This window comes from Salvelinus namaycush, chromosome 9, assembly GCF_016432855.1.
Source record: "Salvelinus namaycush isolate Seneca chromosome 9, SaNama_1.0, whole genome shotgun sequence".
Classification (NCBI taxonomy): domain Eukaryota; kingdom Metazoa; phylum Chordata; class Actinopteri; order Salmoniformes; family Salmonidae; genus Salvelinus; species Salvelinus namaycush.
In genome coordinates this window covers 34,031,597-34,056,431 of record NC_052315.1, presented here as the reverse complement: position 1 = coordinate 34,056,431, position 24,835 = coordinate 34,031,597, and the positions used below count along the sequence as shown (strand labels likewise).

The 24,835-nt window shown below is 40.5% G+C and overlaps 1 protein-coding gene across 1 annotated transcript; it reads right to left on the bottom strand.

Moving 5' to 3' along the window:
• Window positions 1–7: 7 nt before the first annotated feature.
• On the bottom strand, window positions 8–23,112 carry LOC120053990 (adhesion G protein-coupled receptor E1-like). Its single transcript, XM_039001340.1, has 7 exons — window positions 22,675–23,112; window positions 16,439–16,516; window positions 14,534–14,716; window positions 7,065–7,217; window positions 6,693–6,914; window positions 6,247–6,375; window positions 8–513 (listed from the first exon to the last, which is right to left on the bottom strand). The coding sequence occupies exons 1-7, from the start codon at window positions 22,703–22,705 to the stop codon at window positions 320–322; spliced, it is 990 nt and encodes a 329-aa protein (XP_038857268.1). The 5' UTR covers window positions 22,706–23,112; the 3' UTR covers window positions 8–319.
• Window positions 23,113–24,835: the final 1,723 nt, after the last annotated feature.

The following is a 24,835-nucleotide window of genomic DNA, read 5'->3' as shown; positions in this document are numbered from 1 at the left end:
AGAAAGTTACATAACAATAACAAGGCTATATACAGGGGGTACCGGTACCAAGTCAATGTGCGGGGGTACAGGTTACAGGTCGGGATCATTTGTAATGTGACTATGCATAGATAATAATAAACAGCGAGGAGCAGAGGTGTAAATAGTCCGGGTGGCCAAAATGTCATATGCATGTCAGGATTAATTAACAATAATAATTAAAATAGTGAATCATAACTTTAGTTTTCAGCACGGCCATAGCAGAGAAGCCACTTTCACACAGATAGGTAGTGCTGAACGGTAGCATGATTCTGATTTCATGACAGGCGAGAACAGGATACTATCCCATTACGCTGCACCAGAACTTTGGCGGTGTCATTTCCGGGAAGTGCATGCTCAGTCCGTGATCAAATGACAGCTCCACCATCAGATCCTCTTTGTTGCTTGGCAATGTGACGCTTCCCATCTCCACTCGAAGGGGGTCCCGTATCCAGTCGTCTTGTCTCCTGTTCTCCTCCGGGAAGTAGTCGCACCCTGCAACCCCACAAATGGCTTGTGAGTGAGGTAATAAATACTAGTCATAACATGACAACAAGCATTTTTCAATCACAATTCTAAACATACCGTGTAAAAATAAATGTCATACAGTATGAAGGATGAACATAGAAGTACATTAGATGTGCACCTAACCAAGTCTAAGCATATTTAATATCATCATGGAGTTAACTGGAATTGGAGTTTAATGTTTCTGATGACACACACTTTAATATTTATGGCCCTTATTCTGTCACTTTAAAGTAAATGGTGAAGATGTGTCATCATGTAAACACAGTATTGTCAGCAATAACACACTTTTTTGACTACATAACACTTTATTTATGATACATAATCTCCCTAACAAGGCATATATATGTGACAATGACCCATTAAGTTGCATGTAGACAGAATATATTAGGAAAAAAAATATGTTTTTTAAAATTACATTTGTTTTGAATATATAAACAATCATTCTAACTAACCAATATTCTCTGAAATGTCTATATATTTTAGTTTATACTTAATTATTTGTATAATGTTCCACACATTCAAAGCATTTGTGGTTTTACTTTCTCTCCTTATACAGACAATCAAATGGTACTTTCAAGCAACTACAAAAAGCTGCGGTCACGGGACAAAGATTTACATCCTAAATTATTACTCAGCCCAAGTCATTCTAAATGGAGAAAGACGTTTAGTGCGCATGCGAAGTCTTCCCAAGGTACTAATCAAATCTGTTAGTGGAGTTTTAAAGGATTAACTATTGATACAATTTTTGGGCTTAGTGACAAGCATGTGAAATTATTTATTTCAGGTGAACTTTGGTAACTTCAATGCTGTCATGAGTTTCTTGAATGTGGACCAGAACCAATGGAAGTTCATTGTGAGTAAAATCCTTTTTCCAAAATTGATTCAGGTACATTTTTGGTAAGAGTTATTAGGGTTGTGATATGTGTTATTTAATAGTAAAATAATTTAAGGGATCAATACATTTCTATATTGCTTCCCCAGTATCTGTATGAACCATCAGGCCAAGTGCTTTAGGTTGAACCTGCTAGATAGAAAGAGAATGATGAATCGGAACAGGCTGCATTCGTATTCAGGTCTTAGTTATTCCATTGTACTTGATCTAATACATATTAGCATTTTACATACATTCTCTTGGCTGCTGGCTCTGTCACTTTCAGACATGCGCAGAGCAGACTGAAAGGGGGAGGGTAGCTCTTGACTTGAACCACAGGGGTTCTCTGTAAAGAGAGAGTAATCCAAAGGGCAGACACACCCCTTGACTTTCAATTGGCACCCTTGATCTGTCTGTATTCTCTCCTGATTGGTCTCCGTGGTGCTTCGCCAATGGGAACTCCGTTGCCGGCCCCATCATAAAGTTTTTACACAGTCTGGCAGTCTGACTAAAGTGCCAGGGGTATGAGGAGAGACATCCTCTTTTGTATTTATGGGAACAAATATTTCCTAACACTTTGGATTCTATTCTTGGACAGTTAGAAGACACAATGTGTTAATGCGGGAGGAAAAAAATACATTACTGTCCATGAGTGACCTCAACATTGTGGGTCTGTGTGTGTTTGGGCCACTAAAGTGCCAACTCAATTCTACCACTGACTAGTCTCTCATGCCCTTATGAACGGGGACACAGGGCAATAGTTTTTAATCTAAACCAGCCCATTTTTACTGGAGTACACTAACCCCTTATTGGGGCTCCTTTTCTTGACACACAGTAGCAGTTTACCAGATAAGAAGTCAAGAAGATCAAAAAGTAGATTGTTGTAAGGGTTTATTAGGTCCTGTGCTGGCCCCATTGTTCTGGATTCTGAGTGGTAAAAACGTACAGTTGAAGTCGGAAGTTTACATACACCTTAGCCAAAAACATTTAAACTCAGTTTTTCACAACTCCTGACATTTAATCCGAGTAAAAATTCCCTGTCTTAGGTCAGTTAGGATCACCACTTTATTTTAAGAATGTGAAATGTCAGAATAATAGAAGAGATAATTATTTATTTCAGCTTTTATTTCTTTCATCACATTCCCAGTGGGTCAGAAGTTTACATACACTCAATTAGTATTTGGTAGCATTGCCTTTAAATTGTTTAACTTGGGTTAAACGTTTCTGGTAGCCTTCCACAAGCTTCCCATAATAAGTTGGGGGAATTTTGGCCCATTCCTCCTGACAGAGCTGGTGTAACTGAGTCAGGTTTGTAAGCCTCCTTGCTCACACACGTGTTTTCAGTTCTGCCCACAAATTTTGTGATGGCCACTCCAATACCTTGACTTTGTTGTCCTTAAGCCATTTTGCCACAACTTTGGAAGTATGCTTGGGGTCATTGTCCATTTAGAAGACCCATTTATGACCAAGCTTTAACTTCCTGACTGATGTCTTGAGATGTTGCTTCAATATAGCCACATCGTTTTCCTTCCTCATGATGCCATCTATTTTATGAAGTGCACCAGTCCCTCCTGCAGCAAAGCACCCCCACAACATGATGCTGCCACCCCCGTGCTTCACGGTTGGGATGGTGTTCTTCGGCTTGCAAGCCTCCCCCTTTTTCCTCCAAACATAACAATGGTCATTATGGCCAAACAGTTCTATTTCTTTTTCATCAGACCAGAAGACATTTCTCCAAAAAGTACGATCTTTGTCCCCATGTGCAGTTGCAAACCGTAGTCTGGCTTTTTTTATGGCGGGTTTGGGGCAGTGGCTTCTTCCTTGCTGAGTGGCCTTTCAGGTTATGTCAATATAGGACTCGTTTTACTGTGGATATAGATACTTTTGTACCTGTTTCCTCCAGCATCTTCTCAAGGTCCTTTGCTGTTGTTCTGTGATTGATTTGCACTTTTCGCACCAAAGTACGTTCATCTCTAGGAGACAGAACGTGTCGCCTTCCTGAGCGGTATGACTGCTGTGTGGTCCCATGGTGTATATACTTGCGTCCTATTGTTTGTACAGATGGACGTGGTACCTTCAGGCATTTGGAAATAATTCCCAAGGATGAACCAGACTTGTGGAGGTCTACAAAAAAAAATTCTGAGGTCTTGGCTGATTTCTTTTGATTTTCCCATGATGTCAAGCAAAGAGGCATTGCGTTTGAAGGTAGGCCTTGAAATACATCCACAGGTACACCTCCAATTGACTCAAATGATGTCAATTAGCCTATCAGAAGCTTCTAAAGCCATGACATAATTTTCTGAAATTTTCCATGCTTTTTAAAGGCACAGTCAACTTAGTGTATGTAAACTTCTGACCCACTGGAATTGTGATACAGGGAATTATAAGTGAAATAATCTGTCTGTAAACAATTGTTGGAAAAATGACTTGTGTCATGCACAAAGTAGACTTGCCAAAACTATAGTTTGTTAACATGAAATTTGTGGAGTGGTTGAAAAACGAGTTTTAATGACTCCAACATAAGTGTATGTAAAACTTCCGACTTCAACTGTAGCTGAAAAGTGCCTCTTTGTATGTGTAAACTATATGTGGGAATGTCTTATGTCCATCCTACATGTAGTGTTGGTACATGGAATATTCATCAACTGCATATAACATAAATTGCTATGGTAAATAGAAGTATTATGTTCAACAACTGACATTTTCAGTACTTATTTTGACAAAACACACTTTAAATTGGTGCTTACAATTAGTTCTCTATTGTCATGGACTTGGTTGGCACTGTCATCTGTGGTCTTTGTGATATGACTTACTTTAAGCACGTTCTGATGAAACTGTCACTTCATATTCTTTTCTTAAACTTCTTGTGGCTGCATGGGCAGTATTGAGTAGCTTGGATGAAAGGTGCACAGAGGTGCCCAGAGTAAACGGCCTGCTCCTCAGTCATGGTTGCTAATATATGCATATTATTATTAGTATTGGATAGAAAACACTCTGAAGTTTCTAAAACTGTTTGAATTATGTATGTGAGTATAACATAACTCATATGGCAGGCAAAAACCTGAGAAAAAATCCAAACAGGAAGTGGAAATTATTAGGCTGGTCGATTTTCAACCAAGATCTCATTGAAATCACAGCGAGATATGCTTCCACTAGATGTCAACAGTCTGTAGAACTTTGTCTGATGCCTCTACTGTGAAGGGGGGCCGAATGGGAGAGGAATTAGTCAGGTCTGCCATGACCTGACCATGCTTTCACCATGTGCGTTCACATAAGAGGGAGCTCTGTTCCATCGCTCATCTGAAGTCAATGTAATTCTCCGGTTGCAACGTTATTCAAGATTTATGTTAACAACATTCTAAAGATTTATTCAATACATCGTTTGACATGTTTCTACTGACTGTTACTGAACTTTTGGACATTTCGTCAGCTTTTAGGGAACGCGCTTCGTGACTTTGGAATTGTTTACCAAACGCGCTAACAAAAGTAGCTATTTGGACATAAATAACGGACATTATCGAACAAATCAAGCATTTATTGTGGACCTGGGATTCCTGGGAGTGCATTCTGATGAAGATCATCAAAGGTAAGGGAACATTTATCATGTAATTTCTGGTTTCTGTTGACTCCAACATGGCGGCTAATTTGACTATTGTTCTGAGCGCCGTCTCAGATTATTGCATGGTTTGCTTTTTCCGTAAAGTTGTTTTTAAATCTGACACAGCGGTTGCATTAAGGAGAGGTATATCTATAATTCCATGTGTATAACTTGTATTATCATCTACATTTATGATGAGTATTTCTGTTGAATCGATGTGGCTCTCTGCAAAATCACTGGATGTTTTTGGAACTAGTGAATGTAACGTGCCAATGTAAACTCAGATTTTTTATATAAATATGAACTTTATCAAACAAAACATACATGTATTGTGTAACATGAAGTCCTATGAGTGTCATCTGATGAAGATCATCAAAGGTTAGTCAATCTTATCTCTATTTGTGCTTTTTGTGACTCCTTTCTTTGGCTGGAAAAATGGCTATGCTTATTGTGGTTTGGTGTGACCTAACATAATCGTTTGTGGTGCTATTTGAAATCGGACACTTTGGTGGGATTAACAACAAGATTACCTTTAAAATGGTATAAGACACATGTATGTCTGAGGAATTTTAATTATGAGATTTCTGTTTTTTGAATTTGGCGCCCTGCACTTTCACTGGCTGTTGTCATATCGATCCCGTTACCGGGATTGCAGCCCTAAGAATTAAAGTCTACAAACGCCCTACATTTATTCACTCTGTGATAGTGTTGGATCCTAAATGCTACTTTTATTGTTCTCCTGTAAATGGTTCAGTGCCTATAATTTAGGCTGTGTGTAGAATGGGGATTAAATGAAATTACCACTACTAGATTATGCTGATAAGGAAAACAGCATACAGTTTTGGCCTGTGTATTCATTTGCCTATAACTAATCAGAATTCCATTATGTTTACATAAAAAAGAAAGTACTTCAAAATGAGAAGATCCTGCCATGGAAAAGATGACTGGGCGGACATAAAGTGTAAAGGAGGGGAAATAACTCACACCATGCAGCAGGACACCTTTAGCTGCGGAGTCTTTGTAATGCAGGTTTGATAGTTATATTTTCAATAATGAATGGTTAGCTGTTATGTGTCAATTAGATCAAAAACAATATTTTATTTTTTGGTGTAGATGGCCAAGGAAGTTGCACAGAACTTCCCTAACAACCCCTCCCAAATGGATATATAAATTTGAATGTTGAAACAGCTCCATCTCAATGAGAATGATGATCTATAAATGTGATTCTCACCAGTACATCTCCCCTGTGGGTCTCCGTAGTTGGTGAATCCTGCATGGCACGCACACCGATGGCCACTGTTGGTGGCATTATGGCACGTTCCATTCCCTCCACAGATAAACATATTTATTTTACACAAGTCTACAAAGGAATGACAGAAAGCACAGGTGACATTTTCATAAGATGTTCAGATCTACCTAAAACCAATCAATTCACATAATATTAATTACACATTCTGGTCATAAAGAAATTAGTATCTGGTGCTTCATGAGGAAGAAGATCAATTGAGCAAAATACATCAAGGGGTATAGATAAAAAAAATATTTAACTTTCTCAAAATTTCCAGGTTTTCCCCAAATCCCGGTTGGAAGATTCCTGGAATTAGCAGGAAATCTGGAGGCCTCCAACCAGGATTTCTAGAAAACCCATCCAGGGTGATAATACAATTCCTCCCATACCTTTAGCACCTTGAGCATCCTCACTGTCTGTGGTTGCTGTGTGGTCTGTGGTGGCTTTCTGATCTGTTATTTCCTCACATGATTCTCCATTCCCTGTGAATTGAGCTTTGCCAGACTTCAGGCCAAACCCTGGATTGCAGACACAGGAGTAGCTGCCTGGTGTGTTGACGCACTGTGTATGCTTCCCGCAAATTGTGATGTCGTCCACACACTCGTTTCTATCTACATGTGGGTAAAAAACACCATTCGGAAAAGGAAACTCTCACCATTTCATACATGATGACATCCTGTATATGCCTGATATGCTCTCTGGATGTACTGTACCCATCTTTTGATATTTAGTGTTATCACCAGGTTTCTTTGGCATCTTACCTTCACACGTGACTCCTTGGCCAGATATAAGTCTTTCCACTCCAGTACTGGAGACAAACCCCTCATTGCAGATGCAGGAGTAGGACCCTAACACATTGTGACACTCGGCATTGGGACCACAGGTGTCCTTATTCTCCAAACACTCGTTGATGTCTTGAGGCATAGAGAAAGGAATAGTCAGTCACACCTCAAATGCAAACGTAGAATATACACTGGACAAAAATTTAAACGCAACATGTAAACTGTTGGTCCCATGTTTCATGAGCTGAAATGTTGTGTACAAATTTGTTTACATCATTGTTAGTGAGCATTTCTCCTTTGCCAAGATAATCCGGCATATCAAGAAGCTGATTATACAGCATGATCATTACACAGGTGCACCTTGTACTGCGGACAATAAAAGGCCAAAAAAATGTGCAGTTTTGTCACACATCACAATGCCACAGATTTCTCAAGTTTTGAGGGAGCGTGCAATTGACTTCAGGAATGTCCACCAGAGCTGTTGTTAATTTCTCTACCAAAATCCGCCTCCAATGTTGTTTTAGAGAATTTGGCAGTACTTCAAACCGGCCTAGCGATCGCAGACAACATGTATGGCATTGTGTGGGCGAGAGGTTTGCTAATGTCAACGTTGTGAACAGAGTGACCCGATGGTGGCGGTGGGGTTATTGTATGGGCAGGCATAAGCTATGGACAACGAACACAATTGCATTTAATCTATGACAATTTGAATGCATAGAGATACCGTGACGAGATCCAGAGACCCATTGACGTGCCCTTCATCAGCCGCCATCACCTCATGTTTCAGCATAATAATGCACAGCCCCATGTTGCAAGAATCTGTACACAATCCTTGAAGCTGAAAATGTCCCAGTTCTTTCATGGCCTGCATACTCACCAGACATGTTGAGCATGTTTGGAATGCTCTGGATCGACATGTGCGACAGCGTGTTCCAGTTCCGATCAATATTCAGCAACTTCACACAGCCATTGAGGAGGAGTGGGACAACATTCCACAGGCCACAATAAACAGCCTGATCAACTCTATGTGAAGGAGATGTGTTGCGCTGCATGAGGCAAATGGTACTGACTGGTTTTCTGATCCACGCCCCTACCTTTTTTTAAGGTATCTGTGACCAACAGATTCATATCTGTATTCCCAGTCATGTGAAATCCATAGATAATGGCCTAATTTATTTATTTCAATTGATTGATTTCCTTATATGAACTGTAACTCAGTAAATTATTTTAAATTGTTGCATGTTGCGTTTATATTTTGTTCAGTACAGTATAGTCACTATAGTGAATAAGTGTATGGATTCCAAAATTGCAGCAGTGCTGTGTTCTCTGGCCAGGACTGCAATGTATAGAAATGCTATAAGGTAACTAAAAAAGAGAGTTGTTTACTGTTAGTGGAATTAAATTATTCCTCTAATGTACTCATTAATTACATTCAATCTGTCTATTTATAAGAATTTGTAAGATACTTATTAACATAAAATAGACAGGATACAGTCTTATTAAAATTAGATAATAGAATTTATTCTCGGAGCACGCTCCCATTTGATCATAAACAACAGGTTTATATACAAGATATGACGTCATAGGTTACAGAATAAGTCTCATTGTCCTGACAAATAGAAAACAGGTTCAAAAGTTCATTCCAACTTCACAGCGCACACACATGACACACAATATAATCTATTATCCTGAAGGCTCACTATTATTTATTACCACTTTAGCAGACAACTCAAGATAATGGAAGACCTAAAAAGTTACCCACAACCTTATCTAAATACCTCAGGGCTAAGTTGGGTCAGTTCAACCATAGTTTAACGACCCTTTCTGCTTATTTTATAACCCACAACACAAATCTCTTTTCACCAGGCGTGCAGAGTTCAATTAGTTATAGTTTTATCTAAAGCTAGAATTTGTTTTAATTATTTATTAACAAAATTCCTAACATTTATCTATACATTTTTCAGGTGAGGCAGCTGTGAAGTTCATCCGCTGTGATGATGATCTGAACCCAAGAGCACATTGACAGTAGAAGCTTCCTTCAGTGTTGATGCATGCTGCATTCTCACCACAGATTTGTGGTGTTTCAGGGTCATCGTTATAGTCATCACTAGGAGGATTACACTCATCCTCATCTGGGGTCAAAAACAGAGGCATTGAGAAAGTGTGAAGAGAGGTAGAATGGTTGGGGAATGGGAATGGTCATTCAAAATATAATAGAGATATACAATTGAAGTCGGACGTTTAGATACACCTTAGCGAAATACATTTAAACTCAGTTTTCACAATTCCTGACATTTAATCCAATTAAAAATTCCCTGTCTTAAGTCAGTTAGGATCACCACTTTATTTTAAGAATGTGAAATGTCAGAATAATAGTAGAGAGAATGATTTATTTCAGCTTTTATTTCTTACATCACATTCTCAGTGGGTCAGAAGTTTACATACACTCAATTAGTATTTGGTAGCGTTGCCTTTAAAATTGTTTAACTGTAAACCTCCTGAGTCTGTATGATAGTGAATGGGTAGTCAGTCCATTGTGGTGATGAGTGGAGAGAAGAGGCAGCAGTAGTGTGGAATGTTGTGGTCACAGAGAGAGTCTTCTAAAACGATGTGTAGGCACTGTTTAAGTTCCACATTGATGGTGCTCTCTGTTTCACTCTAACTAGTAAAAAATATGAAAACAAAACGTTTTTAAATAGTGTAACATTTCATTGAGGAATCATCTGTCAAACAATGTTCTCTGATACAGTAGCTTTGTTCTCTCTTAATAATGGAACACTGGTCACTTTACATACTGTTTTATATACATATACTCCGTACTCCAACATTGCTCGTCCTAATATTTCTATATTTCTTAATTCCATTATTTTACTTTTTAGATTTGTGTGAATTGTTGTGTATTGTTAGATATTACTGCAAGCATTTCGCTACACCCCCAATAACATCTGCAAAAAATATGTACGCGACCAATAACATTTTATTTTATTTGATACTTCTAAATTCTAAAGAATTTGACAGAAAAGGTTTCAGCCATTGAGACACTAACTAACCAAATGCACCTAAAGAGGGATAGTCGCCTCACCTCAATTAGCCACCCCTTGCAACGTGTCATCAAAGACTTCCTGTCTTCTTCACGGCAGCGAGACATCACACTGAATGTTATCACCTTGCTGTGATGTCATGGCAACAAGGATATACAGTGTATGTGTGTGCATACGTGTGCATGTTTTTGTGTTTGTGTGTGTGTGTGTGTGTGTGTGTGAGCGTGTGTGTGCATGCACATGTGTGAGTTTCAAAGACAATATGGGTGAGGCGGAGTGGGTGTGACTGTTATCAGACTGTGGGGTGCTTCAGGGGAGATCACAGAGTATAAATACCACTGTTAAAGGCCGAGGAACAGAGGGTCTCTTTAGGGAGAGGGACCCAGAGTCTAGGATGAAGATAGGGAGAGTGTCTCTCTCTGGCTGTCTCTCTGTCTACTGCTAATTCCTCTGAATGTGCTCCTTCAGGCTTTTAGTCCTCAGATTCCCAGAAGTCATTCAGTGTTATGACAACAGTCTGTCCTTTAGGTTCCATTCAGTTCTGATGAGTGTCATTGTTTCCATATTAAGAGCTGTGTCCCTATTGCTCTGTCTTACTCAATGAACCAGTAAAAAGTACTTGCTGATTTTCCATTTACTGGAAATAAGTTATAAACGCTAATGCCATAAAAGGGATTCCACAAGGAAGCAAGACAGATCTATTAGCCACATGTAAAATAGTTGCAATAAACTGAACAACTGAACAATTTCAACAGGCTATTAACAGGATTTTAAATGGATTCCAACCTTGGCACACACAATGGCACGTTGTCATCTCAAATATCTCAAAGGGACTTGCTGTGCTCTCCCCCCACCGTATGTCTTAGAGATGTTCTCAATTGTTGTGATTAAACCACTATATCATTAAACCTGCAATTACTGAGAAGAACGAGATACATTTCTGCTGTCATCTGACTCATTTCAATACAAAGGATTCAAATAACTCACACTGGTGTAAAGTACTTAAGTAAAAATACTTTAAAGTACTACTTAAGTAGATTTTTGGTGTATCTGTACTTCACTATGTATATTTTTGACTACTTTTACTTTTACTTCACTACATTCCTAAAGAAAATAATGTACTTTTTACTCCATACATTTTCCTTCACACCCTAAAGTACTCTTTGCATTTTGAATGCTTAGCAGGACAGGAAAATGGTCCAATTTACACCCTTATCAAGAGAACATCCCTGGTCATCCCTACTGCCTGGCGGACTCACTAAGCACAAATGCTTTGTTTGTACATGATGTCTGAGTGTTGGAGTGTGCCCCTGGCTAACCATACATTCTTAAAACAAGAAAATTGTGCCGTCTGGTTTGCATAATATAAGGAATGTGAAAGGATGTATACATTTACTTTTGATACTTAAGTACATTTAAAACCAAATACTTTTAGACTTTTACTCAAGTAGTATTTTACTGGGTGACTTTCACTTTTACTTGAGTAATATTCTATAAAGGTACCTTTAATTTTCCTTAAGTATGACAATTGGGTACTTTATATGACAACTCCACCATTCCGCTTTACTTAATAACATTTTTCAGTTGTTCCTAAATGTAGTTTCAGCTTATGTCAGAAATTATGTCTAATGCAATCTGAGAGTAGCCTGATCCCAGATCTGTTTGTGTTTGGCATGTGATCATGACCATAGGGGTTGTCAAGACAGTAAGAACAGATCTTGGAGCAGGCTAAGCTGAGAGGTGTTCAACCCTGTAGTGACCTCCTGTGGGACCCTGATCATGATGACCTGCCAATGAATTTGTACGTTAGCATTTCAGGCAAATCCTAATTTAAGTCAAATTATCACTTAGTTATGCTTTGATATCAATGGGAGACTAAGTGAAAATTCAATTAAAGTTAGGATTTGCCTCTTCAAGTTCAACAGCCACATGTCTTTTACTTTACTCTTCATCTAACCATCCCCGACCAAACATAAACACTGTCTGATTTAGTGCTTTCTCTCCCAAACACACAACCTTCTCCATGGCAGCATGACTTCTGTGTAAACAGTTTAAAAAAAGGACTCACCCAGAATCAGGAGATGCAGTCTGCCTGTCATGGTGAAGAATAATCTCACTATGAGAATCACAACGCACAAGATTAGACCAGGGCTGAAACTCTGCCCCTATCTGAACGGTCTATTCAAAAGTGTGATAAAGATCCGTCTTCTCTTTTTTCTCAGGAGTTTCTCCAAACTTCTCAGGGTTGTTTTACTGAAGAAAAATGGCACCCGTATCCATCAACTCAGTCAAGCTTCTGTCTAGTAGATTGAGCTCTGCTGACATCACCAAATGAGAGATAAAATGACAAGTAGTCACTGTGCTCTCATCACTTGCCTAGAACTCTGTGTCTCTCACTCACTCTCCTTCTCTTCCACCCTGTGTGTTTGGCTGTGGTGGTCTGGGCTGTGTCTGGCTCACTGGCATACTAAGAGGTTTCTGGGCAGAGTTTCAGTTGAGCCGCTGGTGTTGAGTCATGCCCCTGAGACAGTGAGGGAGGGAAATGAGGTTGGAGGACGAGGAGGGGGATTTAGCAACTGCTGCTGTTTCATTTTATGATCTCTGCTCTTTAGGGTTCCATGACAACAACACGACCTAAACTCTCTCTCTCTCTCTCTCTCTCTCTCTTTTTTTTTGCCTGTCCACGACCATTCTCTTGCCTGCCCCTTGAAAACTAATAAATTTCAGAGACTCAAACCATCTGCCTCCCGTGTCTGCATCTGGGTCTCGCCCTGTGCCCTTATAGGTTGATCAAAATGAGGCTACATGAAAAGTGGAATACTGTTAATATAACCGTGTGTTAGTGTGGGTTTTCAATGAATTTATGTCAATTACAAAGCTCATCTGTATTTCCTCATCTGCATTTCCTGTGATCAAATGAAGTGCCTACAGTGCTGAGGTCTGCCACTAAGAAGGTGTTGACAACACCATAACCAAAAAGAACACTGTGTCTCTATAACGTTGTCAGAAACGCCACGTTGCACTCGGCTTCTTTGCTCTCAGCACTCCTTCTTCCTCTTCTAAGACAAGTCATAACTGTACTAGCAAGAGTAGCAGAAGTACAATTGATATACTGTTGAAGATGTGTTACAGTATGACAACGAATGTTTAAGAAATAGAATAGTGGCATTAATAGTTAAAATCCTAAAGAAATTGATTATGATTGTGACACAACAGCAATGATGATGATATTGTTCCTTTGAGTAAAATGTTGAATGTGCATTTTCTGTGTAGACCAAATAAACCACACGTTCTAAACTTGTGGGAATCCTGTGGCTTGTGTGGATGACTATTCTGTTTTCTGTCATTCAAAAGCTATATTCTGCTGTCCTATACTTTTTTTTAAACTTTAAAATAAAATGTTCACTTTAAATCATAACATTTGATTTACGCACAGAAAGAAAATGACTTGTTTTTAATGTCCATTGTTAGTGGATTCCACTGGGAGTTTTGTATATTACACTACATTGTTACATTGTTATCAGTATGAAGAGACGCCATCTGCTCAAAGACGAAAAGGAGAGAACCATATATTTGTCATCACCACCATTAATAGACAACCACAGCCTATGGGAGTGTGTCCAAGCAGTGTTCTGTATAACAATGAACAGTCTCACAACCCAGACTCCTTCATGTCTGATTCCATTTAGGCCACACAGTTTGATAGAGTGGAGGAAGTGGAAAACAAGGTTGTAGATAGAGATACAGTGACGAGATCCAGAGACCCATTGACGTGCCCTTCATCAGCCGCCATCACCTTATGTTTCAGCATGATAATGCACAGCCCCATGTCGCAAGGATCTGTACACAATTCCTTGAAGCTGAAAATGTCCCAGTTCTTTCATGGCCTGAATACTCACCAGACATGTTGAGCATGTTTGGAATGCTCTGGATCGACATGTGCGACAGCGTGTTCCAGTTCCGATCAATATTCAGCAACTTCACACAGCCATTGAAGAGGAGTGGGACAACATTCCACAGGCCACAATAAACAGCCTGATCAACTCTATGTGAAGGAGATGTGTTGCGCTGCATGAGGCAAATGGTACTGACTGGTTTTCTGATCCACGCCCCTACCTTTTTTTAAGGTATCTGTGACCAACAGATTCATATCTGTATTCCCAGTCATGTGAAATCCATAGATAATGGCCTAATTTATTTATTTCAATTGATTGATTTCCTTATATGAACTGTAACTCAGTAAATTATTTTAAATTGTTGCATGTTGCGTTTATATTTTGTTCAGTACAGTATAGTCACTATAGTGAATAAGTGTATGGATTCCAAAATTGCAGCAGTGCTGTGTTCTCTGGCCAGGACTGCAATGTATAGAAATGCATTAAGGTAACTAAAAAGAGAGTTGTTTACCTTTACATTTTTCAGGTGAGGCAGCTGTGAAGTTCATCCGCTGTGATGATGATCTGAACCCAAGAGCACATTGACAGTAGAAGCTTCCTTCAGTGTTGATGCATGCTGCATTCTCACCACAGATTTGTGGTGTTACAGGGTCATCGTCATAGTAATCACTAGGAGGATTACACTCATCCTCATCTGGGGTCAAAAACAGAGGCATTGAGAAAGTGTGAAGAGAGGTAGAATGGTTGGGGAATGGGAATGGTCATTCAAAATATAATAGAGATATACAATTGAAGTCGGAAGTTTAGATACACCTTAGCGAAATACATTTAAACTCAGTTTTCACAATTCCTGACATTTAATCCAATTAAAAATCCCTGTCTTAGGTCAGTTAGGATCACCACTTTATTTTAAGAATGTGAAATGTCAGAATAATAGTAGAGAGAATGATTTATTTCAGCTTTTATTTCTTACATCACATTCTCAGTGGGTCAGAAGTTTACATACACTCAATTAGTATTTGGTAGCGTTGCCTTTAAAATTGTTTAACTTGGGTCAAATGTTTCAGGTAGCCTTCCACAAGCTTCCCACAATAAGTTGGGTGAATTTTCGCCCATTCCTCCTGACAGAGCTGGTGTAACTGAGTCAGGTTTGTAGGCCTTGCTCGCACACGCCTTTTCAATTCTGCCCACATATTTTCTATGGCATTGAGGTCAGGGCTTTGTGATGGCCACTCCAATACCTTGACTTTGTAAGCCATTTTGCCACAACTTTGGAAGTATGCTTGGGGTCATTGTCCATTTGGAAGACCCATTTGCAACCAAGCTTTAACTTCCTGACTGATGTCTTGAGATGTTGCTTCAATATATCCACATAATTTTCCTACCGCATGATGCCATCTATTTTGTGAAGTGCACCAGTCCCTCCTGCAGCAAAGCACCAACACAACATGATGCTGCCACCCCCGTGCTTCAAGGTTGGGATGGTGATCTTCGGCTTGCAAACATCCCCCTTTTTCCTCCAAACGTAACGATGGTCATTATGGCCAACAGTTCTATTTTTGTTTCATCAGTACAATGTTTGTCCCCATGTGCAGTTGCAAACGGTAGTCTGTCTTTATCGCGGTTTTGGAGCAGTGGCTTCTTCCTTGCTGAGCGCCTTTCAGGTTATGTCGATATAGGACTCGTTTTACTGTGGATATAGATACTTTTGTACCTGTTTCCTCCAGCATCTTCACAAGGTCCTTTGCTGTTGTTCTGAAATTGATTTGCACTTTTCGCACCAAAGTACGTTCATCTCTAGGAGACAGAACTCGTCTCCTTCTTGAGCGGTATGACGGCTGTGTTGTCCCATGATGTTTATACTTGCGTACTATTGTTTGTACAGATGAACGTGGTACCTTCAGGCGTTTGGAAATTGCTCCCAAGGATGAACCAGACTTGTGGAGGTCTACAAGTTTTTTTTCTGAGGTCTTGGCTGATTTTTTTTGATTTTCCCATGATGTCAAGCAAAGAGGCACTGAGTTTGATGGTAGGCCTTGAAATACATCCACAGGTACACCTCCATTTGACTCAAAATATGTCAATTAGTCTATCAGAAGCTTCTAAAGCCATGACAACATTTTCTGGAATTTTCCAAGCTGTTTAAAGGCACAGTCAACTTAGTGTATGTAAACTTCTCACCCACTGGAATTGTGATACATTGAATTATAAGTGAAATAATCTGTAAACTGTTGTTGGAAAAATTACTTGTGTCATGCATAAAGTAGATGTCCTAACCGACTTGCCAAAACAATAGTTTGTTAACAAGAAATGTATGGAGTGGTTGAAAAACGAGTTTTAATGACTCCAACCTAAGTGTATGTAAACGACTTCAACTGTATATAGAAGATATAATACAAGACAGACATGTACATACCGATGCAAGCTTTCCCATTTTTCGAGAATCCTGGGTGACAGCCTGATACATGTTCCATCAGCGGGGCAAGGTGAAGAGCTGCAGAGGAAGCAACAGGCAGATTCTCCAATAAGTTGTCCCATTATCATATGTTCAGTGCTATCCTGGATACTTGGAACATCCCTACCCTAAAGCCTAACCCTAACCGTAACCCTCACCTTACCCTAACCTTCCCCCTTACCTTTTTACATTTCAAATTTAATATGGTAGGGACGTCCCAAGGAACCTGGATAGCACAGAACATTAATGGTTAATGGTTCATGTTCCCGGGCATTGGGGGAATGCCCGGGAACATGTGTAATATTGACAAGTACATGACAAAACTACTTTTGTAGAACCAACCTTTGACTATGATTGTAAGGTTGTAACATTAATCAGTTGGAGAGGTTTCAGGAACAGAAACTTACAGCAATAGTTTGTAAAGGTTTAAAGGTTTATCTCTCTCTGTTCAAAAAGGTATACCCCCTATCTGGATTTCAGCAGATTGTTCCTATGGCAACTGTGCTCACAGGATATGCCCATAATAACCCCTGAATTGCACACGGCTGTCCGGAGGTGACCATTTCCTCTTTACCAGGAAGCCATCACCTGGCATGGGACTATGTGATAATGACTGTAAACCTCCTGAGTCTGTATGATAGTGAATGGGTAGTCAGTCCATTGTGGTAATGAGTGGAGAGAAGAGGCAGCAGTAGTGTGGAATGTTGTGGTCACAGAGAGAGTCTTCTAAAACGATGTGTAGGCACTGTTTAAGTTCCACATTGATGGTGCTCTCTGTTTCACTCTAACTAGTAAAAAATATGAAGACAAAACGTTTTTAAATAGTGTAACATTTCATTGAGGAATCATCTGTCAAACAATGTTCTCTGATACAGTAGCTTTGTTCTCTCCCTTCACAACCCTCCATTTATCCTCCTCCACTCCATCTGCCAACCAGACTGACACTAACTTTCCAGCTGCTACCATTGAACTGAGTAGCAGAATGGATCTACCGTGTTTTCCCTCCACAGATAACTGTTTTGCCAGAGTGTGACAGTTGACATCATTGCTTGTCATTAATCTACCCTTAGGTGCCTCTCAAGGCTTATAATCTATTTCCCCTTGCATAGCTTTCAAGATGGCGCTGATAGACATGGTCGCCCTGTTCATGGCTCCTTTTTATGTTATTTCTCACCTTATTAGCGCAGAACATCCTTTGCATTATTACATACAGCCAGAAATAACTTTTGAACATTAAAGCGGCGGTAACTCACAAGCATTTTTGCCAGAAAACAACTTTCCTGAATTTGATCCTTTGTTCTTACCCCCCAAGGCAATTCCACTTATCCCAGTGACTGCTCCAAGATGCTGGCCGGTGGAGGCGTTAATACCACCCACTGCTTCCGAGTATATTACTCGCTAATGTTCAGTGCCTGGACAATAAAGTAGACAAGGTCAGGGCGAGGATCTCCTTCCATACTGTCCCTGTCCATACAGCCAGCTGTACATCGCGCAGACAGGAATAAAGAACTCTCCGGGAAAAAGAAAGGCAGAGGTGTATGATTAACTACTCATGGTATGATTGTGGTAATGTACAGGAACTCAAGTCCTTTTGTTCACCCGACCTAGAATTCCTCACAATCAAATGCAGTCTGCATTACCTCCAGAGAGAATTCTCCATGGTCATCATCACAGCCATGTATATTCCCCCTCAAGCTGATACCATGACGGCTCTCAAGGAACTACACTGGACTTTGTGCAGACTGGAAACCGCATATCCTGAGGCCGGATTTATTGTAGCTGGGGACTTTAATAAAGCAAATCTGACGAAAGCACTACTGAAGTTTTATCAACACATCATCTGCGTCACGCGAGCTTCAAAAACTCTCGACCATTGCTACTCTCCCTTCTGGGATGGCTACAAGGCCCTTCCCGGCCTAAATCAGATCACGCCTCCATCCTGCTCCTCCCTTCCTATAGGTAGAAACTAAAACAGGAAGTAGCCATGGTAAGGACTATTCAATGCTGGTGTGACCAATTGGAATCCATGCTTCAAGATTGTTTTGATCACGCGGACAGAGAAATGTTCCGGGTTGCTTCTGTGAATAACATTGACGTATACACTGACACGGTGACTGAGTTCATCAGGAAGTGCATAGGGGATGTTGTTCCCACTGTGACTATTAAAACTGTGGATAGATGGCAGCATTCTTGCAAAACCACCGCATTTGACCATGGCAAGGTGACTGGGAATATAGTTGAGTACAAACAGTCCAGTTATGCCCTCCGTATGGCATTCAAACAGGCAAAACGTCAGTACAGAGACAAAGTGAAGTCGCAATTGAACAGCTCAGACACGAGACCTATGTGGCAGGGACTCCAGACAACCACGGATTATAAAGGGAAAACCAGCCACCGGACACCGACATCTTGCTACCTGACAAGCTAAACACCTTTGCCCGCTTCAAGGGAAACACAGTGCCGTGGACTGTAAGCTCTCGTTCTCTGTGGCCTATGTGAGTAAAACATTTAAGCATGCTAACCCTCGCAAGGCTGCCAGCCCAGACGTCATCCCTAGCCGCATCCTCAGAGCATGCACAGACCAGCTGGCTGGAGTGTTTACGGACATATTCAACCTCTCCCTATCTCAGTTCTGTCATCATGAAGTGCTTTGAGAGGCTAGTTAAGGATCATACCTCACCTGACACCCTAGACACACTGCATTTCGCATACCGCCTCAATAGATCCACAGATGATGCAATCACCATCTCACTGCACACTGCCCTATCCCATCTGGACAATGACTTATGTAAGAATGCTGTTCATTGACTACAGCTCAACCTTCAACACCATAGTACCCTCCAAACTCATCATTAAGCTTGAGGACCTGGGTCTGAACCCCGCCCTGCGCAACTGTGTCCTGGACTTCCTGATGGGCTGCCCCCAGGTGGTGAAAGTAGGCAACAACACCTCCAGTACGCTGATCCTCAACACAGGGGCACGACAAGGGTGCGCGATCAGCCCCCTTGTGTACTCCCTGTTCACCCATGACTGCGTGGTCATGTTCGTCACGTTCATTTGCAGACGACAAAACAGTGGTAGGCCTGATTACCAACAATGACGAGACAGCCTACAGGGAAAGGGCTGAGGGCCCTGGGGGAGTGGTGCCAGGAAAATAATCTGTCCATCAACTTCAACAAAACAAAGGAGCTGATTGTGGACAGCAGAGGGAGCATTCCCCCATCCACATCGACGGGACCGCAGTGGAGAAGGTGAAAAGCTTCAAAGTCCTTGGCGCACACATCACTGACAATCTGAAATGGTCCACCCACACAGAAAGTGTGGTGACAAAGGCGCAACAGCGCCTCTTCAACCTCAGGAGGCTGAAGAAATTCGGCTTGGCCCATAAGACCCTCACAAACTTTTACAGATGCACCATTGAGAGCATCCTGTCGGGCTGTATCACCGCTTGTTATGGCAACTGCACCGTCCGCAAAGACAGGGCTCTCCAGAGGGTAGTGTGGTCTGCCCAATGTATTACCCGGGGCATACTGCCTGGCCTCTAGGACATCTACAGTACCCGGTGTCACAGGAAGGCCAGGAAGACCATCATGGACCTCAGCCACCCGAGCCACGGCCTGTTCACCCCGCAACCATCCAGAAGGCGAGGTAAGTACAGGTGCATCAAAGCTGGAACTGAGAGGCTGAAAAACAGCTTCTATCGCAAGGCCATCAGACTGTTAAATAGTCACCACTAGCTGGCCACTGCCCAATACCCTGCCCTGAACTTTAATCACTGTCACTAGACGGCTACCACCTGGTTACTCTACCATGCATCTTAGAGGCTGCTGCCCTATGTACATAGTCATGGAACACTCGTCACTTTAATAATGGAACACTGGTCACTTTACATACTGTTTTATATACATATACTCCGTACTCCAACATTGCTCGTCCTAATATTTCTATATTTCTTAATTCCATTATTTTACTTTTTAGATTTGTGTGAATTGTTGTGTATTGTTAGATATTACTGCAAACATTTCGCTACACCCCCAATAACATCTGCAAAAAATATGTACGCGACCAATAACATTTTATTTTATTTGATACTTCTAAATTCTAAAGAATTTGACAGAAAAGGTTTCAGCCATTGAGACACTAACTAACCAAATGCACCTAAAGAGGGATAGTCGCCTCACCTCAATTAGCCACCCCTTGCAACGTGTCATCAAAGACTTCCTGTCTTCTTCACGGCAGCGAGACATCACACTGAATGTTATCACCTTGCTGTGATGTCATGGCAACAAGGATATACAGTGTATGTGTGTGCATACGTGTGCATGTTTTTGTGTTTGTGTGTGTGTGTGTGAGCGTGTGTGTGCATGCACATGTGTGCGTTTCAAAGACAATATGGGTGAGGCGGAGTGGGTGTGACTGTTATCAGACTGTGGGGTGCTTCAGGGGAGATCACAGAGTATAAATACCACTGTTAAAGGCCGAGGAACAGAGGGTCTCTTTAGGGAGAGGGACCCAGAGTCTAGGATGAAGATAGGGAGAGTGTCTCTCTCTGGCTGTCTCTCTGTCTACTGCTAATTCCTCTGAATGTGCTCCTTCAGGCTTTTAGTCCTCAGATTCCCAGAAGTCATTCAGTGTTATGACAACGGTCTGTCCTTTAGGTTCCATTCAGTTCTGATGAGTGTCATTGTTTCCATATTAAGAGCTGTTTCCCTATTGCTCTGTCTTACTCAATGAACCAGTAAAAAGTACTTCCTGATTTTCCATTTACTGGAAATAAGTTATAAACGCTAATGCCGTAAAAGGGATTCCACAAGGAAGCAAGACAGATCTATTAGCCACATGTAAAATAGTTGCAATAAACTGAACAACTGAACAATTTCAACAGGCTATTAACAGGATTTTAAATGGATTCCAACCTTGGCACACACAATGGCACGTTGTCGTCTCAAATATCTCAAAGGGACTTGCTGTGCTCTCCCCCCACCGTATGTCTTAGAGATGTTCTCAATTGTTGTGATTAAACCACTATATCATTAAACCTGCAATTACTGAGAAGAACGAGATACATTTCTGCTGTCATCTGACTCATTTCAATACAAAGGATTCAAATAACTCACACTGGTGTAAAGTACTTAAGTAAAAATACTTTAAAGTACTACTTAAGTAGATTTTTGGTGTATCTGTACTTCACTATGTATATTTTTGACAACTTTTACTTTTACTTTACTACATTCCTAAAGAAAATAATGTACTTTTTACTCCATACATTTTCCTTCACACCCTAAAGTACTCTTTGCATTTTGAATGCTTAGCAGGACAGGAAAATGGTCCAATTTACACCCTTATCAAGAGAACATCCCTGGTCATCCCTACTGCCTGGCGGACTCACTAAGCACAAATGCTTTGTTTGTACATGATGTCTGAGTGTTGGAGTGTGCCCCTGGCTAACCATACATTCTTAAAACAAGAAAATTGTGCCGTCTGGTTTGCATAATATAAGGAATGTGAAAGGATGTATACATTTACTTTTGATACTTAAGTACATTTAAAACCAAATACTTTTAGACTTTTACTCAAGTAGTATTTTACTGGGTGACTTTCACTTTTACTTGAGTAATATTCTATAAAGGTACCTTTAATTTTCCTTAAGTATGACAATTGGGTACTTTATATGACAACTCCACCATTCCGCTTTACTTAATAACATTTTTCAGTTGTTCCTAAATGTAGTTTCAGCTTATGTCAGAAATTATGTCTAATGCAATCTGAGAGTAGCCTGATCCCAGATCTGTTTGTGTTTGGCATGTGATCATGACCATAGGGGTTGTCAAGACAGTAAGAACAGATCTTGGAGCAGGCTAAGCTGAGAGGTGTTCAACCCTGTAGTGACCTCCTGTGGGACCCTGATCATGATGACCTGCCAATGAATTTGCACGTTAGCATTTCAGGCAAATCCTAATTTAAGTCAAATTATCACTTAGTTATGCTTTGATATCAATGGGAGACTAAGTGAAAATTCAATTAAAGTTAGGATTTGCCTCTTCAAGTTCAACAGCCACATGTCTTTTACTTTACTCTTCATCTAACCATCCCGACCAAACATAAACACTGTCTGATTTAGTGCTTTCTCTCCCAAACACACAACCTTCTCCACGGCAACATGACTTCTGTGTAAACAGTTTACAAAAAGGACTCACCCAGAATCAGGAGATGCAGTCTGCCTGTCATGGTGAAGAATAATCTCACTATGAGAATCACAACGCACAAGATTAGACCAGGGCTGAAACTCTGCCCCTATCTGAACGGTCTATTCAAAAGTGTGATAAAGATCCGGCTTCTCTTTTTTCTCAGGAGTTTCTCCAAACTTCTCAGGGTTGTTTTACTGAAGAAAAATGGCACCCATATCCATCAACTCAGTCAAGCTTCTGTCTAGTAGATTAAGCTCTGCTGACATAACCAAATGAGAGATAAAATGACAAGTAGTCACTGTGCTCTCATCACTTGCCTAGAACTCTGTGTCTCTCACTCACTCTCCTTCTCTTCCACCCTGTGTGTTTGGCTGTGGTGGTCTGGGCTGTGTCTGGCTCACTGGCATACTAAGAGGTTTCTGGGCAGAGTTTCAGTTGAGCCGCTGGTGTTGAGTCACACCCCTGAGACAGTGAGGGAGCGAAATGAGGTTGGAGGATGAGGAGGGGGATTAAGCAACTGGTGCTGTTTCATTTCATGATATCTGCTCTTTAGGGTTCCATGACTTTAAATCATAACATTTGATTTACGCACAGAAAGAAAATGACTTGTTTTTAATGTCCATTGTTAGTGGATTCCACTGGGAGTTTTGTATATTACACTACATTGTTACATTGTTATCAGTATGAACAGACGCCATCTGCTCAAAGACAAAAAGGAGAGAACCATATATTTGTCATCACCACCATTAATAGACAACCACAGCCTATGGGAGTGTGTCCAAGCAGTGTTCTGTATAACAATGAACAGTCTCACAACCCAGACTCCTTCATGTCTGATTCCATTTAGGCCACACAGTTTGATAGAGTGGAGGAAGTGGAAAACAAGGTTGTAGATAGAAAGAAAGACATAGAGAGGGGGAGGAAACTATTTGCACATCATTACAACACAGTATATATCCATAATATGACATTTGAAATGTCTTTATTCCTTTAGAGAGAGAGAGAGAGAGAGAGAGAGAGAGAGAGAGAGAGAGAGAGAGAGAGAGAGAGAGAGAGAGAGAGAGAGAGAGAGAGAGAGAGAGAGAGAGAGAGAGAGAGAGAGAGAGAGAGAGAGAGAGAGAGAGAGAGAGAGAGAGAGAGAGAGAGAGAGAGAGAGAGAGGTCATGGAACCCTAAAGAGCAGTGATCAACAAAATGACTAGGAAATACATTTATTTACATGACAGCATTAAAAGCAATTTTGGATTGACCAATGTAGATATTTTCAAAAAGATGCAACTTAAAATGTATATTTTACGGAATCTTTTGGACGTCAGAGTAATGTTGAGGGAATCCTATTTTGTGATATACAAAACCTTGCAGAGAGCCTTTCCAACTATCCAATCTCTTTAAAAAAAAATAAACTATTGGAACCAAGACTTAAAAAGAACTGATATTGGCACAAGTTGGAGGAAATGTTGGAACATAACTAACTACATTACAGTTAACAAAAATGTATGCTTAATCCAGTATAAACTAAACTAATGTATAGAATGTATTATACAAGAGACAACATTCACAAATTCTACATCTCAATGGCAGAGTCTTGTAAATCTAACAATGACTCAATAATACATGCCTTCTGGGGAATGATCTAAAGTCCAAAAGTTTTCAGTCTGCATATTTCAAGACATGGCATATGAGGGTGCAATGAGGTACTCAATGGGTTGGACTATACTTTTTTGGTCAATCATCTTGAAAAAACATATATTTAAAAACTGGAAATCAACCAATCCTCCATTGTTAACACAATGGAAAGGTGAAATGCTTTATTATTTAAATGTTGAAAGTGTGTGGGCGACGGAGAGAAACAAAGTGGTGCAGTTTGAGGCGAGAGTGATGCGGCGCTGGAGATGGGGGTGTGAGCATGTGTGTCTGGGCAGGTGTGATGTAATGGATGTTTTGTAATGTTGTTGTTTGTATGTGTATGTTTTGTGTTGTAAAAAATAAAAAAAACATACTAAATAATTATTTTACACACCTTCCTAATCTTGATTTGCACCCCGTTTTGCTCTCAGAACAGCCTGAATTCGCCGGGGCATGGACTCTACAAGGTGTTGAAAGCATTCCACAGGGATGCTGGCCAATCTTGACCCAATGCTTCCCAAAGTTGGGTGAAGTTGGCTGGATGT

Excerpts from the sequence above, each read along its gene's own strand:
- LOC120053990 (XM_039001340.1), bottom strand. The coding sequence starts at position 22,705 with ATGACAGGCAGACTGCATCTCCTGATTCTGG. Across the intron at positions 14,717-16,438 it reads AAATGGGAAAGCTTGCATCG|ATGAGGATGAGTGTAATCCT; the intron begins GTATGTACATGT and ends TTTTGACCCCAG. Across the intron at positions 6,915-7,064 it reads CCAAGGAGTCACGTGTGAAG|ATAGAAACGAGTGTGTGGAC; the intron begins GTAAGATGCCAA and ends ACCCACATGTAG.